Source organism: Ranitomeya variabilis, chromosome 6, assembly GCF_051348905.1.
Source record: "Ranitomeya variabilis isolate aRanVar5 chromosome 6, aRanVar5.hap1, whole genome shotgun sequence".
Classification (NCBI taxonomy): domain Eukaryota; kingdom Metazoa; phylum Chordata; class Amphibia; order Anura; family Dendrobatidae; genus Ranitomeya; species Ranitomeya variabilis.
This window is the reverse complement of record NC_135237.1, coordinates 67374748-67394463: the sequence shown is the minus strand read 5'-3', so window position 1 is coordinate 67394463 and position 19716 is coordinate 67374748. Positions and strand designations below refer to the sequence as shown.

The window sequence follows — 19716 nt, the reverse complement described above, 5'->3', positions numbered from 1 at the left end:
CTTTGTTTTTTTTATGTTCTTTTTAGTGAACTAGAAGATGATCTGCTTGAGGAGGACTTCTTACCTGGAAGGAAGGTAAACTATTTTTGCTTTTTTTTTAATGCCTTTATATTTGCTTTCTGAATTGATGTATGACTCACTCAATCTATTTGGTCATCAGACTTCTCTAGATCTGTCAGATGAAGAACTTAATGATGATCTTCTCCAAAGTGATGAAGAGGAGCTGGAAATCACCAATTACAGGTAGAGACTGTACATTTACTCTCTTTATTTTCCCTGTTAGTCTTGTGTTTATCTCTGTTTCTGTGTAAAGGTAAACTATTTTTTTTCTTTTTACTGGCAAAAATTGGGTGTTCATATTCTAAGGATGCATCAATGTGTGATGATCCGAATGCCATTGCTGCCTAAGGCTATGTGCACACGATGCGGAATTTGTGCAGATCCGCAGCGGATTTTTCCGCACAGAATTGCTGCAGTTTCGCACAGTGATTTACAGTACAATGTAAATCAATAGGGAAAAAAAAGCTGTGCTAATGGTGCGGAAGAATCTGCTGCGGATTGAAAAGAAGTGCATGTCACTTCTTTTGTGCGGATCTGCAGCGTTTCTGATCCCTTCCATTATAGAAATCCGCAGTGGTAAAAACCGCAGAAAATTCGCATCAAAACCGCACAAAATCCGCGGCAAATCTGCACCTGCGGTTTCTGCCAGGAGATGCGGATTTTGTGCGGAAAATTCTGCACCCCAATCCGCAACGTGTGCACATAGCCTTAAACTCAAAACAGGCCATAAACGTGAAGTTTTCTAACTTGAAATTATTGTTCATATTTTCGTCGCTGCCTTTACCCTGTCCTTGTACAAAAGGGGGTATCTAATCACTTTAAAAAGGCAGTGGCCTGGCACCGTCTAAAGCAGAGGTCTCAAACTGCTTTCCTCAAAGGCTTCAAACAGGTCATGTTTTCGGGATTTCCTTGTACTGCACAGGTGGTAATTTAGTCACCTACACCAGAGGTCTCAAACTGCTTTCCTCAAAGGCTTCAAACAGGTCATGTTTTCAGGATTTCCTTGTATTGCACAGGTGATAATTTAATCACCTGCACAGAATGATTCCAGCACCTTGTGGAATGCTAAGGAAATCCTGAAAACATGACCTGTTGGTGGCCCTCGAGGAATGCAGTTTGACACCTCTGACCTACACACATAATGATTACAGCACCTTGTGCAATGCTAAGGAAATCTTGAAAACATGTATGGTTTGCCGCCCTCGAGGAATGCAGTTGGAGACCCCTGGTCTAAAGCTTGCCATACAAATAGTTGGCTCTCTGATGATAGTTTGACCAATAGCCATCTTTGTTGACTCTCCAATACACAGTAACGCTCGCTCAGTCGTGCGCTCCTCTGTTCTTAATGTGAAAGCTGCTGTCTGAATCGTGGCGGCTTAAAGGGCCACTGTCACCCCCTCCAGCCGTTATAAACTAAAAGAGCCACCTTGTGCAGCAGTAATGCTGCATTCTAACAAGGTGGCTCTTTTAGTTTTTGGTTCAAGTATTCTCAAAATAAAGCGTTTTCAAACTTAGCCAAAATACCTGTCTCTAGCCAGGGAGGCGGGTCCTCACTCCCCAGCTTGAACCGCTACTCTGCCGTCACTCCAATCTTCAGGGGCTTTTGTCGCCGCCCCCTCACTCTGTTTACGCTTCAAAACCGGCGCCTGCGCTGTGTACTACTGTGCTGCGCAGGCGCAGTGAGCTCTGGCCATCTGATATCACAGCCAGGCTTGCAGACTGCGCCTGTGCGGCCGCCCTGCTTGTGAATCCCAGCCCCGCACATAATGCATAATGCATAACAGTGCGGGGCTGGGATTCCAAAGGTGGGTGGCCGCACTGCCCGCACAGGCGCAGTCTGCAAGCCTGGCTGGGACGTCAGACGGCCAGAGCTTACTGCGCCTGCGCAGCACAGTAGTACACAGCGCAGGCGCCGGTTTTGAAGCGTAAACAGCGCTGAGGGGGCGGCGACGAAAGCCCCTGAAGATTGGAGTGACGGCAGAGTAGCGGTTCAAGCTGGGGAGTGAGGACCCGCCTCCCTGGCTAGAGACAGGTATTTTGGCTAAGTTTGAAAACGCTTTATTTTGGGAATACTTGAACCAAAAACTAAAAGAGCCACCTTGTTAGAATGCAGCATTACTGCTGCACAAGGTGGCTCTTTTAGTTTATAACGGCTGGAGGGGGTGACAGTGGCTCTTTAACACCAAGAGCGTGCAATCAGCAGTGTGAAATCAGACATGCACGATCTACATCTCGACTTTCACCGGCTGTCACCCTTACACACATTAGCCCATCGGCCCTAACCGTTGATTACCAGATATTATTTTGTGTTATTTTGTGTATCAGGCCAACTGGTAGGCAGGAGAGATACTGATTACTCCAGAATTGGTGAATCTAATGGATGCGTAATTTCTGGGGCGGCTGAAGGCTGGTGTTATTAGACTGGGAAGGGGACATTATCCATGGATTTTCCCAGTCTATTAATATTAGCCTCCAGTTGTCTGCTTAGTTTTTGCTACTTTGCACATCATTTTTTTGGGTACCTCCTTTTTTAAAAACCACTAAAGGCTAAGCAGACCACTGTGAGCTGATATTAACAGACTGGGAAGGTCCATGGTTATTGGCCCCTTCCCAGACTATTAAGACCAGCTCGCAGCTGCTGTCTGCTTTTCCTTAGCTCGTTATTAAAGAAAAAAAGGGGAACCCACGCCATTTAAAAAAAAAAGAGAGAAATTATTAGCTAAATGCATGTGCAGAAAAACTACACATGCACTGCACTAATTATATATCTCACTGACATATTCCTATCTATTCTAACAGTTCGGCTGTGAATTTACTGTACTTGAAATGTGTTGCGCAGTTTTTTTTTATTTTTTGCAACCATTCATTTGGCGAGTCTCATCCGATATACGCGGCGACTCCAGATTGAAATGAGAAAAAAAATTGCATAACAGCACAGAATCCTTGAATAATATTAGTCAGAGTGCAATCTAATATATATATTTTTTAATCTGTTTGCCCTCGTCTGATTTATATGCACTGTAAAGTGTCTAGCTGCATGCTTAACCCCTTCACCCCCGGAGCTTTTTTCGTTTTCGTTTTTTGCTCTCCTCCTTCCCAGAGCCATAACTTTTTTATTTTTCCATCAATATGGCCATGTGAGGGCTTATTTTTTGCGGGACGTGATGTACTTTTGAACTATACCATTGGTTTTACCATGCCGTGTAACAGAAAACTGGAAAAAAATTCCAAGTGAGATGAAATTGCAAAAAAGTGCAATCTCACACTTGTTTTTTGTTTGGCTTTTTTGCTAGGTTCACCAAATGCTAAAACTAACCTGCCATTAGGATTATCCAGGTCATTACAAGTTCAAAGACACCAAACATGTCTAGGTTCTCTTTTATCTAAGTGGTAAAAAAAAAATTCTCTATCGCCTCTCATTGGGGGACACAGGAACCATGGGTGTATGCTGCTGCCACTAGGAGGCTGACACTATGCACAAAAAAAGTTAGCTCCTCCTCTGCAGTGTACATCCCACCGACTAGCATTATACTCTTCAGTTTAGCTTAGTGTCAGTAGGAGGTGGACACGGGTCTTTTTTTAGACCCTTATCTACCTCAATGTGCGTCATTTTCTTTTCAGGTTTCCGGAGGGATACAGTGTGAATAGTCACAACTGTAGTCCCACAATGCGGACTATGAGTACGGCGTGTACTGCCACCCCGTATCCTCATAGATCCGACTGCAGGACCAAAGAACTCGTCACTGGGAAAGCCTAGCACACAAGCGTGCTCAGATGACCGGTCCTGCCTCCGTCCCCCACCCACTCGCCCTCCAGAGCCTGTCGGTTGGAGGAGACGAGGACGTCCAGCTCCACGGATGTCTAATACCCTCCACGGCTTGAGGTTAGTAATGAACAGCGTGGGATATTTAGGTGAGTATCCCTTTCCCTTCCCACCTGCCCTTCTGTCTCATAGGGGGTCTCTGCGGATTCCCTGTTACAGGGTGCGCAATCCTCTTTCTGCTCAGGGAAATATGGGCTCCTGCGGCTGCATCTTTGCTCTGTGCGGCGCGGCTCCCTATGGCAGCTGCGCTGCTGTTCCTGCGCCCTGCACTTTTCCTCTGGCGGCCGCATTTTTTACCTGGCACCTGGGCGACAGTTCGTCCGGCGACCGCATTTTTACAGGCAACCGCTCTGCCTTGTCTGCGGCCGTATCTTTGGTCCGTGCTGCGCGGCCCCCTACAGGCAGCCGCGCCGTTCTCCTCCAGCAACCGTACCATCTCCGGTCCCGCGGCCCTCTCCGGCGGCCGCAAGCTTCTAATTTAAGTCCCGGCTTCTCCCGTGGCCTACTTCCGGCCGCGACTCCGCCCACTTCCTGCGTTCTCGGGCGGGCTTTTCTCCCGCCCGACTGTCTCGGCAAGCTCCGCCCCCGGCACCATCGTGGTGCTCCTGGCCAGGCAATTAGCCCTGCCCACCACCCAAGAGCGCGAATCCTGGCGTCCTCCACACTTGCGGTCGTCTCAGCCCCACAGCCGGTCCCGAACAGGAGAGTTCCAGAGGTCTGCTCCGTCTGCCTGCACCCCTGCTTTGAGGATCATTCTGAAGCGCATCTTCAAAACCGTGCAGCCTTCCATCCGAAATTCGCATCGCCTGCCGTGAGTAGCTCTGCTGTGCAGACTGACACTCTCCTCTGCCCTTCTGTCCCCTAACCTTCTGGCATTTCTCAGGGGTTCGTTCGCCATGTCTAATGTCTACTTCCAAGGGAGGTCGCTCTCGTCCTCCTACTTCTGCCTCGACCTCTTCCTCTGTCTTAGTCAAACACTTTGCGTGTTCGACTTGTAACTGCAAACTTCCGTCAGGTCAGTCCTCTCCCCTCTGTCAGGCTTGCAGCAACCCCGTTATGCCCACCGCCCAGGACCCCCCTGCTGTTGCGCCCGAGACGAAGCCTCTACCCCAGCCTGGGCTTCCTCTCTGTCACAATCCGTAGCGGATCTAACACGGGTGTCTCAAACTCTTGTGTCCGTGCTTGATAGGTTGCCCCTGCAGACCCCTGCAGTAGCCAGCGGGTCGCAGAAGGCCCCATCCGAGCCTTCCGTTATAGGCCGCAAAAGGTCCAGACAGGAACGCCGGTCTGAGTCCTCTTCCCGTTCCATCTCGCCCCACGGTCCTTCTCTGCGTTTGGCTTCCCCAGGGTCCTCCTCCCCTGAGTCCGGCGAGGCGTTCTCTGATGCGCCTTCGGAGGATATTTCAGAGCTGGATTCGAACCAAATCTCCAACATGAGGGATATAGTTCAGAACCTCATTGGAGCGATAAATCAGACCTGTGGCATCAAAGATTCCTCTACGGAACCCGCAGACCAGGCCGTTTAGTTTAGACGGTCTAAACCACCTTCCAAGTTTTTCGCCCCTCACCCTGAATTCGAGGAGATCATGACAAGAGAAAGAGAGAATCCGACCAGGCGCTTTCAGAGAGGAAAGCGCTTTGGCGTTTTATATCCTTTTTCTCCGGAGCTCACCGCTAATTGGACGGCTTCTCCCTCTGTGGATCCTCCAGTTTTCAGGCTGTCCACCAACACGGTCCTCCGCTATCCGGCGCGGCATCTCTGAAAGACTCTGATAGAGTTATAGAGTCCTTTGCGAAGTCAGCCTTCGAGGCGGCTTCCTCCTCTCTATGACCAGCCTTTGCTTCCACTTGGGTTTCTAAATCCATATCCAAATGGGCCAAACAACTCCGTCAGGGCATCTTGGACGGGGCTCCACCCGGACAGCTGGCGGAGCTTGCCAACCAGATTTCTCATGCGGGCGCGAATACCTGGTCTCTGCTTCCCTGGATGCCGTGTCTTGTGCGGCCCAGGCGTCCAGCAACGCTGTTGACATCCGTCGGGCCGTTTGGCTCAAGGCCTGGCAGGCGGACTTCTCTTCTAAAAAGTCCCTTACCAGCCTGCCTTTTCAGGGTTCACGTCTCTTTGGTTCCAAGCTGGACCAAATCATTAAGGACGCCACCGGGGGCACAAGTTCTCTTCTTCCCCAGGCTAAACCTCGTCGCCCTCCTACTAGACTGCAATTTCGGTCTTTTCGTCGCTTCGCGGCATCAAACGCTTTTTCCCAGCAGCAACAGAGGCCACAGTCATGTCAAGAAAAGAAGGCAGTTTCCTTTAGACCCACTCCTTCCTGGCGTTCTCGCTACTCCCAGGGTAGATCCTCCAGGGCTGGAAGATCCACCTCGGCATGACTCTCGGCAAGACCCCAGCCAACCTCCCAAGCTGGGCGGCCGTCTCCTCTTCAGGGACGTCTGGATCACCTCAGTAGAGGACGCATGGGTCAGGGAAGTTGTATCCTCGGGATACAACATAGAGTTTGTTTCACGACCCCGGGATCGTTTCTTCGAATCACGCCCTCCAAGAGACCCCGCTCTAGTTCCGGGTTTCTTCGCAGCCATCGCTTCTCTCCTCAAAGCCGGGGTAATCGTTCCCGTCCCAGAAAAAGAACGGTTCACAGGGTTCTATTCGAATCTTTTTGTGGTACCGAAAAAAGGCAGCAAGGTTCATCCCATTCTGGACCTCAAATTGCTGAACAAGAGAGTTCGTCTGTAGCACTTCAGGATGGAGTCCCTTCGTTCAGTAATTGCTTCTATGGAGGCTCAGGAATTTGTGTTCTATAGATATTCAGGACGCCTACCTCCATGTCCCGATATTCCCGGGACATCACCGTTTCTTGCGCTTTGCGGTGCTCCAGGAACATTTTCAGTTCGTCGCCCTGCCATTCGGTCTTGCAGCGCTGATGGCCATCTTGAGTGTCAGAGGCCTGGTTCTGTTTCCATACCTCAACGACATCCTCATCAATGCTCCGTCCTTTTCTCAGGCGCACGAAAGTCTGTCCACCGTTCTCGACACCCTAGCCCGTTTCGGGTGGCTGGTCAACCGGAAGAAGTCCTGCCTTATTCCTTCTCAGCGCATCATCTTTCTGGGCATGCTCTTCTACACTCATCAGACCAAAGTCTTCCTTCCCGAAGACAAGAGATCCATCCTTCGTCGGGACATACGCTTGCTCCAGGGTCCTCTGCCTCCCTCCCTGCGATCAGCCATGAAGGTTCTGGGGAGGATGGTAGCAACATTAGAAGCGATTCCCTTCGCCCAATTCCATTCGCGACCCCTTCAGCAAGCCATTCTGTCTCAGTGGGACAGGTCTATCTTCTCCCTGGATCGTCCAATCCGACTCTCTCCCCGGGTCAAACGGTCCCTCAAATGGTGGCTGACGTCACCTCTCATCTCCCAGGGCAGGTCCTTCCTTCCAGTTCACTGGCAGGTGGTGACGACGGATGCCAGCCTGCTTGGCTGGGGTGCGGTGTTTCGCCACCTGACGGTTCAGGGCTGTTTGTCGGCTCAGGAGTCATCTCTGCCGATCAATGTCCTCGAGATTCGGGCCATCTTTCTGTCCCTCCGCCACTGGGAAAGGATTCTCAGGGGCCTACCAATCCGAATCCAGACGGACAACGCCACGGCTGTGGCTTACTTCAACCACCAGGGGGGGACTCGGAGCTCCTTGGCCCTTGCCGAGGTATCCAAGATCCTCCTCTGGGCAGAGGCAACGGTTCCGGTGATATCCGTGGTGCATATCCCCGGCGTGGACAATTCGGCCGCCGACTTCCTCAGCCGCGAGGGTCTCGCAGCAGGAGAATGGTCCTGCACCATGAAGTCTTCCATCAGATTCGTCTTCGATATGGGACTCCGGAGGTGGACCTCACGGCGTCTCGATCGAACAGGAAGGTTCCTCAGTTCGTCTCCAGGTCTCGCGATCCTCTTGCAGTGGGCGTCGACGCTCTGGCCATTCCTTGGTCACAGTTCGCGCTGCCCTACCTGTTCCCACCCCTTCCCTTGCTTCCCAAACTGTTGAAAAAGATCAAGGCGGAAGGGGTGCCGGTAATTCTGATCGCCCCGGATTGGCTCAGGAGAGCTTGGTTCGCGGAGATCGTCAACCTTCTCGCGGACGCCCCCTGGCGCCTTCCAGACAGGCCCGATCTGCTTTCTCAGGGTGCGATCTGCCACCCGATTTCTCGGTCGCTCAGTTTAACGGCGTGGCTGTTGAGGCCGCAGTTCTAAGAGCGTCCGGCCTTTCGGACCGGGTGATTCACACCATGATCCAGGTTCGGAAGCCGCCTTCTTCCAGGATCTACTACCGTACCTGGAAGGCCTACTTCCGTTGGTGCGAGTCCAACCACGTTCCATCTTTGTCCTTTTCCCTGCCTTCCATCTTGGCCTTCCTTCAGGCAGGACTGGATTCGGGCCTTGCTTCTTAGTTCCCTAAAGGGCCAGGTTTCTGCGCTCTCCATCCTTTTTCAAAAGACTTTATCTTCTCGGCCACAGGTTAAGACCTTCCTTCAAGGAGCAGCCCATGCTGTCCCTCCATATAGGGCCCCGGTGGATTCATGGGATTTAAATCTGGTCCTGGACGTTCTGAGGGTTTCCCCCTTTGAGCCTCTCAGGGAGATTGCCCTGTCAGTTCTTTCGTGGAAGGTGGCCTTTCTTGTGGCCATCACTTCTATCCGCCGCGTTTCCGAGTTGGCGGCCCTCTCTTGCCGACCTCCTTTCTTGGTCATTCACCAGGACAAGGTGGTCCTCAGGCCTCCACCTTCCTTCCTTCCTAAGGTGGTTTCCACCTCAATGAGGACATCGTTCTACCTTCTTTTTGTCCAGCTCCGACTCATCCTCTGGAGCGATCGTTGAACAAGCTGGACCTCGTCAGGGCAGTGAGGATCTACCTGGATAGAACGTCCGCTTTCCAGAAGACGGATTCTTTTTTCGTCATTCCTGATGGCACGCATAGAGGCCTACCGGCTACTAAGGTGACTATTGCTCGCTGGATCAGAACGGCAATTCTGGAGGCTTACCGGGTCAAGAACAGAGTGCCCCCTCCTGGGATAAAGGCTCACTCTACCCGGGCAGTTGGTGCCTCCTGGGCGGTACACCACAGGGCTTCCGCCCTACAGCTTTGCAAAGCGGCAACCTGGTCTTCCATCCACACGTTCGCCAAATTTTACAAGGTCCATACCTACGCTTCGGCGGACTCCAGCCTAGGCAGAAGGATCTTGCAGGCGGCAGTGGTGAGTCCTCTGACCTGATGGAAGTCTGTTTTTTCCCACCCCAGGGACTGCTTTGGGACGTCCCATGGTTCCTGTGTCACCCAATGAGAGGCGATAGAGAAAACAGGATTTTTGGTTGCTTACCGTAAAATCTGTTTCTCGGAGCCTCCATTGGGAGACACAGCTCCCATGTTAGTTTTCGCTGTTCTGTGTTCTATGACTGTTCTCATGTTTACAGTTCTCATGTTTGTGGTTATGTTTCAACCTTACTGTTTTTCTCCTACTGCTTTCTCACTAACTGAAGAGTATAATGCCAGTCGGTGGGGTGTACACTGCAGAGGAGGAGCTAACTTTTTTTGTGCATAGTGTCAGCCTCCTAGTGGCAGCAGCATACACCCATGGTTCCTGTGTCCCCCAATGGAGGCTCCGAGAAACAGATTTTACGGTAAGCAACCAAAAATCCTGTTTTCCAAAGTTTCCTAAAAAAATAAAAAATTTGCGCCATTTTCCGATACCCGTAGCGTCTCCAATTTTCGTGATCTGGAGTCGGGTGAGGGCTTATTTTTTGCGCTCCGAGCTGGCGTTTTTAATGATACCATTTTTGTGCAGATGTGTTCTTTTGATCGCCCGTTATTGCATTTTAATGCAATGTTGCGGCGACAAAAAAACCTTAATTTTGGCGTTTTAATTTTTTTTTCTCGCTACGCCATTTAGCGATCAGGTTAATCCTTTGTTTTTATTGATAGATCGGGCGATTCTGAGCGCGGCGATACCAAATATGTGTAGGTTTAATTTTTTTATTATTATTATTTTGATTGGGGCGAAAAGGGGGTGAATTTGAACTTTTATATATTTTTTATTTTTTTTATATTTTAAACACTTTTTTAAAAATTTTTTGGCATGCTTCAATAGTCTCCATAGGAGGCTAGAAGCATGCACTACATCAGTGATTTTCAACCTTTTTTGAGCCGCGGCACACTTTTTATACTTAAAAAATCACGGGGCACACCACCAACCAAAATGGCACAAAATGACACTAAAACAGTACATATTCTACATATAGTTAATAATATAGATTCTAAATGTATTTATACTCACTCAGTGTGAAACCTGGGCCTGTTTCGATAAACACAAAAGGGATATCCTGGCAGGAATGGTGGAAAGACACACACGAAGCTCTTCCTCAACAGTTCTCAGTCTCTCCCTGTTTTTAGTTTTTTTTTGTGCACATGCCCTACCCCTAACCCTACCCCTAACCCTAACCCAAGTTCTAACCCTAACCCTAGTGGAAAAAGAAAAAAAAATATTTTCTTTTTTTTTTATTATTGTCCCTACCTATGGGGGTGATAAGGGGGGGGGGGGTCATTTACTATTTTTTTTATTTTGATCACTGTGATAGGTTATATCTCAGTGATCAAAATATACCTGGAACGAATCTGCCAGCCGGCAGATTCGGCGGGCGCACTGCGCATGCGCCCGCCATTTTGGAAGATGGCGGCGCCCATGGAGAAGACGGACGGACACCGGGAGGCCCGGTAAGTATGAGGGGGGGGGGGAGATCTGAGCATGGGGGGGGGATCGGAGGACGGGGGGTGGCATCGGAGCACGGGGGGAGCAGGCAGGAGGACGGGGGAGCGGACAGGACGACGGAGGGGAGCGGAGCACCGGACGGAGGACCGGAGAGGGGATCGGTGGTGGTGGGGGGGTACATAAGTGTTTCCAGCCATGGCCGATGATATTGCAGCATCGGCCATGGCTGGATTTTAATATTTCACCAGTTTTTTAGGTGAAATATTACAAATCGCTCTGATTGGCAGTTTCACTTTCAACAGCCAATCAGAGCGATCGTAGCCACAAGGGGATGAAGCCACCCCCCCTTGGGTGAAGTACCACTCCGCCTGTCCCTGCAGATCGGGTGAAATTGGAGTGAACCCTTTCACCCGATCTGCAGGGACGCGATCATTCCATGACGCCACATAGGCGTCATGGGTCGGATTGGCACGGACTTTCATGACGCCTACGTGGCGTCAAAAGTCGGGAAGGGGTTAATGAGCTGTTGCTGACTTAATGATTATACACAGCATTATTGGCGGGCATTACCTTGGCGGCGGGCAAATGCGAGAGTCTCTCCGCTCTCAGGATGACGCGCCGGCCTCGGTGACGTCATTAAGTCGCGCGAGCGTTCAAAGCTCGCGCATGTGTTATTCCGTGACTGCGCATCGCTGCGCATTGCCGGGGAACAAAACAAAGGGGGCACCATAGTTTGGGGAACTTTCCCCGCGGCACACCCGACCATGTGTCGCGGCACACTAGTTGAAAATCACTGCACTACATGATCGCCTCTGCTACATAGAGGTGAAGCACAGATCACCTCTATGTAGCAGAAATGCAGGGTTGCTTTGAACGCCGACCACAGGGTGGCACTAAAAGCAATCGGCCATCAACAACCATAGAGGTCTCAAGGAGACCTCTGGTTATTATGGCAATGCACCGATGACCCCCGATTATGTGACGGGGGTCAGCGGTGTGAGCACTTCCGGCCGCGCGGCTGGGAGCGCTAGTTAAATGCCGCGGTCAGCGGTTGACAGCGGCATTTAACTAGTTGATGGGCGCGGGCGGATCGCGATTCCGCTTGCGTTCATTGCGCGCACATGTCAGCTGTACAAAACAGCTGACATGTCGCGGCTTTGAGGTGGGCTCACCGCCGGAGCCCACCTCAAAGCGGGTGTTCTGCCAGCTGACGTACTATTCTGTCAGCTGGCAGAAAGGGGTTAATATTCAGTGAGTTACTGATCTCACCAGGCTCCTGAGTGCTGTCCTTGGTCTTCACATAGATCCCATCGGACAGGGGGTAGGGAAGACTATGTAATGGACTATTTGGCTGCATAGCTCCTCTCCATGATTGGGTAGGGTGATGAATAATGTCTTACAAAGTGGGGTCTATGTGGGAGCACATAAAGCTTCTGAGCTGCACAGAGGAAACTGGGGCATCCCACCTCCATTATGTCCATAGTGCATAAGTTAGGATTACAAGTCAAAAGTCTGTGGTGATTATAACTTTTTTCATTTTTCCTTAGCCAATTTGAAGGAAAAAAAATTCAGATTTGTTTAATCTTGATGACATATTACTAGTATGCGCCGTCATTTAATGGTCACAGAGGGTCGGCGCTGCTTTAACACTAGATTCCTTTATCTGTTTTCTTCCGTGACATCGCTCCCAGCCACCGGATGTGCAGGGACCGCTGGCTTGCCCCATACACTTGAGCGGAGCTGTACTACAGTGCAGACTGGGAACTCCTCTCCGCATCCTTAACATTTATAGGATCTGTGGTGATTAGACACCCAGCGATCAGTAAAATGGTTTTGCATATTTTTATCGGTAACTCGTTGCTCTTCCGGGTTCCTTACTTGCCGGGGGAGAAGGCTGTGTGTTTACGAACAATCGCCATTTCATCCAGCGGGGTTGTCGTGCTGCTCATCCAAACTGTGCGTTCTCCCATATGTCATAACTTCTTAAGATACAAATGCCCCTAAATTTCTTAAATCTGTAGCCCTCCTTATTAAACAACTGGATATATCACTAAATAAGATTCACTGTTTTTATTCCAGTACCCAAGCAGTCACCGTCAGTCTTAATGCGACCACTGGTGACCACTCATCCTTTGACCTTTCTAAAAGCATAAATGAGGAGGGTGCAGCAGAATACGAGGAAGAAGCGACTGAAGAAGTGTATGAGGAAGCGCAGGAGCTGGAATCTGCTCCTGAGGATCTGGTGGAGACCTATGAAGAGAACTATGCTGAGCTAGCTGATGAACAGGTGGAATATGAAGAAGAAGCCGCAGATGAGGTGCTAGACCTTGAGATCAATGAACCTCTGGACGAATTCCAAGTAAGTCGTCCTGTATCTTGGTTGATCAAGGGTTTTCATGTGATTTAGGCTCGAGGACAATTTGAAATGTATTCTCTTTCAGTGGAAGAGATGAAAATTAGACCTATTATCAGCGGCTGCCAGTTTCTTTATCTAGATGGTGACAAACTTTCCGTTGACAGCTTGTTTGTCGTCAGGTAGCGGTCCTTTGTTATTCTGGATGGCAGGAGAGAATCATGACCTTGAGGATCGTATCCTCATGGATGAAAACAGCTTTGTGTTCTGGGGTCCATTCGCGATTGTTCGTACTGTTTAATGCAAAAGCTATTATCCAGGCTTTTGAGCAAGATCTGATAAAGTCATCTAAAGCTAAAAGATTATTGACTTCCTAAAGACATCTTTAAGGTGCTTACTCTGAGGGGATGATTGATTGCTTTCGCCGGTCATTTTTGTAACTAATAGCTGTCCAAGGCTGAATGAAGAGATTGGAGATCCATGTTTACCCGCAGAGATAATAGATTTATAAGAAGATGCTTTCTTTGTGCTTTGGCCGCTCACAATAAGAGTTAATCTTCAGTGATGTATGGATGACTCTTTTCAGGCAATGGTTTTTTTTTTTTTTTGTTATGCCTGTTAATCATAAAACTACAGATCGTGGCACAAAATCCTCATTTGCATATATAAAGAAACGGTGAAGGCTATATATGTATGTGTGAATCATACAAGCCCACTGTAGTAAGTTTGTCCTTTGCTATAGTTATCGGGCTTTCATTGTTCGCTGTGGTGGAAGGAACAGTAAAATTCTTGTGATGTAGAATAACACCGGATAAGTGTTAAATTATATAATGTTCTGAAGATGAAGGGATGGTGTGGAGCTCATACTTTTAAGAGAAGACCTTCATCTAAAATAACAACTCCTCAGAGGAGTTTAGGCCAAAGCAGAGGGTCAATCTAAAACAAACTTGATTATTGATGACGTATCCTTAGGATAAGTGATAAAACATCCAATTGGTGGGAGACTGTCAGTCACCGATTAGCTGTTTGTATGTCCCGTGGCAGCCAGAAGTAATCGGGGTATGCAGCCAGGACACCACAGCGCCATACACTTTCTAGTGTCCATTCTCGGGTATTGCAGCTTGGCTCCCTCTCACTTTAAATTTGCATTAAAAATGCAGCAAAAACACAACGTGTGAATATAGCCTAAAGCAGCAACTGCCTTACAGCCTCCAGTGTGCCGATAGCCGAGCACGGACAATCATGGATTCCATTATTGGATCAGCTATTGGCCAATGTACATGATGGGAATAGCCTAAGGCCTCAATTTATATCAGAGAAAAATCAGCCAGATGTGACAAACTATCATCGGCAGCCTGGACATAACGAACAGCTGTTCAGTTCAACTGATGGCCTACCAGCTAGCGTTACTTAGGATTCGATTGGGCATGTTAGATTTTTTTTCACCTAATCATAGGCAATGGTTTTATAATCTGCTAAAAAAAAGTACAACAGTTCCCATGTGGTCTGAGATGCTTTTTTTACCATGATGATAACCAGCCATTCATCTGCACATATTTACATATTTATTGTGTATGGGGGGGGGGGGGGGGTCATAGTAACATTTTCTAACATGCCATAAGCTGTATGTATTCGCTATGACCGCTGTTCATTTGAAGAGTAATGAAAAAGTGGATGTCAGCTATCTCTAAGGAAAACATTATGGAAGTCCTATAATGTACCCAATTGCCCGTTTCCCCTGAGTACCCGTGCTGGTCAGCTGCTGAGTTCTAGCCAAACATGTCTTCAGGGCGCAGGCACACAAGCCTCCAGTATGTGTGCATTCAGCAGTCTCATCCGATCTTGCACAGAACTGAATGTGCCAGAAAAAAAGGTGACATGAGTAAATCTCATTGCTGCCATGGTCGTACATCCTATGGAAGCGAAGGCCACCGGTCATTGCCTACTTGATGGCTCTCAGCTGCCCATGGATGGGGACCAGCAGGTAAGGAATAAGACAGTGTGCACTTTTATGTGGCACTAGAAGACAGTTTTATGTCATGTTAAATCTGTTTCCGGTTGATTACGTTGAGGGACACCCTACCTTGGTTCCCCTCTACTGGGATCAGTTTTAGTTACCGGTCTATTTATCAGATAATTTCTAGGTTCTATACAACCAATGGAAAAGATTGGTTAAGAAACTGTCCAGACAGGTTTCCCGTTACAAAAAGAAAAAAAAAACATGTTTTTGAGCATAATTTCACACTAAACTCCAAAAATAGTTGAGACCAAATTTTTGGCACCTTTCCAAAATTGTGAGTGAACAACTTTGTTTCAGGCATGTGATGCTTATTCAGACTTATAAGTAACCCATGTGGGCAATATGACAATCACACCTGAAACCAGACAGAAAAGGGAGAAGTTGACTGTCTTTGTACAGTAGTTTAATGTGGTATGTGCTGAATATTTTTTTCAGAAGAATTTGGGAATTTCTGAAATAGCCTATAAATGTCTGTTCTATTCCTGATCTAAGGATCTAGGTTTTTAGTTGAGATGAATCTGTGCTGTGCCTTATGTACATGCTCAGTAGTGATCAGTGCCGTGGAGTCAGAAGTCAGGGAAATTGAGGAGTCAGAGATTTGGCTTACAGACTCCACAGCCCTATTATATGTCCATATCCAGAAATCTTGATGTTCATTTGTCCTTGGTGTGCAACATAATCAAGAAGTTTACAACCCATGGCACTATAGCTAATCTCCCTGGATGTGGACGGCAAAGAAAAATTGAAAGGTTGCAGCTCAGAATAGTACGAATGGTGGATAAGCAGCCCCAGTCAAGTTTCAAAGAAATTCTAGCTGTCCTGCAGACTCTGGGTGCATCAGTGTCAGCGTGAACTATCCGTCGACATTTGAATCAAATGAAACGCTATGGTAGCAAACCCAGGAGTACCCCACTGCTGACACAGAGACTTAAAGAAGCTAGACTGCAGCTTATTAAAATGTACGTAAGCCAAAATCCTTCTGAGAACGCATCTTGTAGACAGATGAGACCAAGATAGAGCTTTTTGAGAAAGCACATTTACTGAATACGGAATGAGGCCTTCAAAGAAAAGAACACAGTTCCTACAGTCAAATATTGTGGTGGTTCAAAGATGTTTTAGAGTTATTTAATTTTTCTCTGGCACTGGGTGCTTTGACTGTATGCAAGGCATCATGAAGTCTGAAGATTGCCAAAGGATCTTGGGTCATGATGTAGTACCCAGTGTCAGAAAGCTAGTTTTGCGTGCTAAGTCATGAGTCTTCCACAAGCAAGAAGCACCCAGAAATGGATGGAAACAAAGTGCTGTTGAGTTCTGAAATGGCAGCAATGAGTCCGGATTTAAATCCCATTGAACACTTGTGGAGAGATCTTAAAATTGCTGATGGGAGAAGGCACCCTTCAAATATAAGAAATCTGGATCAGTTTGCAAAAGAAGAGTGGGACAAAATTCCAGTTGAGATGTAAGAAGCTTGTTGATGGGTGAAGGAAGCGATTGATAGCAGTTATTTATTCCAAAGGGTGTGCAACCAAATATTAAGTTGAGGGTGCCAACAATTTTGTCCTTCTCATTTTTGGAGTTTTGTGTGAAATTATGTCCAAATTACCTTTTTTTTTTTTTTTTTTTTTCTCCAGGTTTTTGTTTTGTTCCAGCACACACAGGACACAGGAAGTAAACGTGTATAACAAAACATTTGTGATATTGCAATAATTTTCTGGAACAATTTCAAGAGTGCCTACACTTTTGGCCATGACTGTACTTCACAATGAGTAGAAGCCAATGCATGCTGTGCGATGTCTTTTTAATGTTGTACTTTTTTTTTGTCTTTTTAAGGATGAAGAATACTCACAATCGTACAAGAGGCAGGAAGTGAGTGAAGAAGAGCAGCAATATGTGGTCGATGCAGTGGAAGCTGTACAGGAGCAGGAAGCACAAGAGCTGCTGAATGAATCTGACGAGGTATCTGACGGATTATGTTGCTTGGCTGGGTTTTTCTTGTAGTTTGCCCACATAGCTCTGTATGACGGTAAACTTTGTCATTGATTTTTGATTTCTTTTTGTTAGGTGCTCACTGAATCCCAAGAGTTACCCTCGCATACTAAAGTACTTGATGAGGATGATGAAGATGAGGATGAAGAAGAGAGCGGTCGCATACGCTTCAAATCTGAACGTAAAGAAGGAACGATAATTCGTCTTTCTGACACCAGCAGACAAAGGCGAAACATTCCAGAGACTTTAGGTAACTTTTCCCAAATACCCTGTTTTAGTGTTTTTTTTAAGCTTTCTGTTACAGTAATGTGTTTTTGTGTTCCTATGCTGAAGTTGACATTTAGAGAGTGTGACCAAAGAAGCGCCTGCTTCATTGTTCCAGCTATCTGTGCATGTGTAATAGGGCCAGGTCCAAGTGTTTACGGTTTTATGGGATCATACTGTGTCATTTGCTAGGTTATTTGTATTCAGATGGAAGAATCCTCACACTGAATCTTTGCATGACCTTATGACTGACACATGTGGATTAGTGTTGAGCAATTTGACTAGCAGGACACTGGTCAAGTATCCTTGGCCCTTCTTATTAGGAGGCTACATTGTGATGTCGCAGGCCCTATTATTAATAAGAGGTTCTGTGGATGCTGGCAGGTAGTAGGAAGTTCAGTTCTCTGATCTGGCTGCCACGGAGGAATGGTGTAGCCAGTGGAGTAGGGTTCAGGTTTTTTTTTTAAATGTTTTTTGTCTCCTGTTACCCATGATGGTAATAACTGAGAGCAGGGATCCTTCCATCCAGGGCAGGAAACCTACAGAATAAAAGGGAGGAGCCTTTCCTCCACATCAGTTGGTTTCCTGTCCTTAACGGAGAACCTATGCACAATGCGTGCCGTGCAGAACAAAGAAAAGAAGTCTCATACCCAGGTCCAGCCTGGTCACCTAGGAGGGCATAACGTCTGCTGTGCCAGTGTGAGAACTGGAAGTGTCGCATGGGTCCATTGGGGGCTTGGCTTGAGTGCTGGCGGAGGCAGCTTATTTGTGTGTCCTCAGGTGGCCACGTCGTCCCGGGATTTGCGCATGCACCGTGTGAGCGTGCCAGTGGCATTTGACCCGGAAGGGTTTAAGCACTTCTGGGAGAGGTTCGGAGGAGGCCGCCATTGGGCGGAGGTGCTGTCTGTGCTTGACCCTCATTTAAATGCTGTTTAAGACTGCGGGAAGAGTGGTGATTCTGGCCGTCTTCACCAGTTCTGGAGCAACTGCAGGTCAAGCAACAACGTCAACGCAACGGTGGGGTTTGTACAGACAGTTCCAGAGTTCAGTATGTCCAGTTGCAGAGGTGCAGCACAGCCTATGGAGGAGATCACTCAAATGAATCCTATTCTACCTCAAAATCCGGTACCTTCACAATCAGCTTTGTGGTGAGTGATCTTTGTTAAAGTTCACTTTGGTATCTGGTTGTCTCGTTGCTTATTTGTTAAGGGATGCCTAAGAAACGCATAGCTAAATACAAGCATAAAGAGTGTGCACTGTGCGAAGAGGAATTTCCCAGATCATGGCAGAAATACTCTGCCAAGCTTGAATAGACAAAACCGTATGTGGAGAAACTCCTAAGTTTGCTATGGAGCTTAGAGCAGCTATTAGATCAGAAGTGGAAAATTCTATTAAGTGGTTAGCCCTCCAATAATATGACAAATGTGAAAAGGGGAAGAAGTTAACCATATTGTCATCTGATTCTTAAAGATCAGACAAATCAGAAGGCGAATGTATATCCTCGGATTCCTCTTCCTCAGATAGGGGTGAAGGAGGTCACCATTGCTTCCCTGTAGAATATGCGGATCAAGAAATCAGGGTAGTAAGGGCCATCCTGGGCATTAAATGGGCGAAAGGACATTGATCAGTACAAGATATCATGTTTGGAGGGTTGGAGCAGAAAAAAAAAAGAAAAAAACCTTTCCGGTGAATGAAAAAGTACTGGCCCTTATTAGGAAATAATGGAAGAGACCTGAGAGGAAGTGTTTGCTGCACTCATCATTAAAGAGGAAATATCCCTTTGAGCTCCCTTTGAGCAACTGCCCTATGAGATAAAGCTCCAAAAATAGATGTAGCGGTGGCTGTCATAAAAAAAAATCCTTCTTGCCATTTGAAGATATGGGATTACAAGAAGATCCCTTAGATAAAAATGCAAATGTCTACCTTAAGAAATACCTGAGAAACATCATCTGGAGCGCTAAAACCAACCGTAGCGGAGACATCTACAGCCAGGTCCATGATGGTCTGGCTTGAGCAATTGGAAAGTCAGTTAAGGAATATGGCCGCAAGGGAAGACATCTTGCCCGATATTCCGTTTATGCAGGGAGCAGCGGCATTCCTGGCTGATTTATGCGAGATTGGTGGCTAGATCGGCAGCTCTCTCGACAGAGCTCCAAGAGCCCTGTGCATTATAACCTGTCCTGGTGATGTGCAATCAAAATCCAGATTAAGTTCCATTCCATGTTAAGGAGAGTATCTGGACCCACATTTGATGACATTCTAGACAAAGCCGGTGATTATGAAAAAAGTCTCCCTAATTGATCCGTCCCTTCATACAGGAGGTTCTTTCGAAGGAGAAGATGAGGAGAAAAAGGATGACCGTCGAAGAAACAGAGGGTTCATGCCCGGGTGTCCTTCCTCGGCAAATAAAGTTTTCCCGGTGATGCCATTCCTTAGGTAGGGGGA

General features: G+C 47.6%; 2 protein-coding genes across 3 annotated transcripts in view; one reads left to right on the top strand and one right to left on the bottom strand.

The window, feature by feature from the left end:
* Window positions 1–19716, bottom strand: part of LOC143781788 (protein NYNRIN-like) — a 1337202-nt gene that overhangs the window by 534710 nt on the left and 782776 nt on the right. The window lies entirely within an intron of this gene.
* RBM33 (RNA binding motif protein 33) overlaps window positions 1–19716 on the top strand; it is a 165473-nt gene that overhangs the window by 25770 nt on the left and 119987 nt on the right. For both annotated transcript variants that reach the window (XM_077268611.1, XM_077268612.1), the window contains exons 3-7: window positions 27–75; window positions 161–243; window positions 12728–13007; window positions 16852–16977; window positions 17083–17257. In XM_077268611.1, the coding sequence (XP_077124726.1) occupies window positions 27–75; window positions 161–243; window positions 12728–13007; window positions 16852–16977; window positions 17083–17257 (713 nt within the window). The remainder of the gene's footprint in view (window positions 1–26; window positions 76–160; window positions 244–12727; window positions 13008–16851; window positions 16978–17082; window positions 17258–19716) is intronic.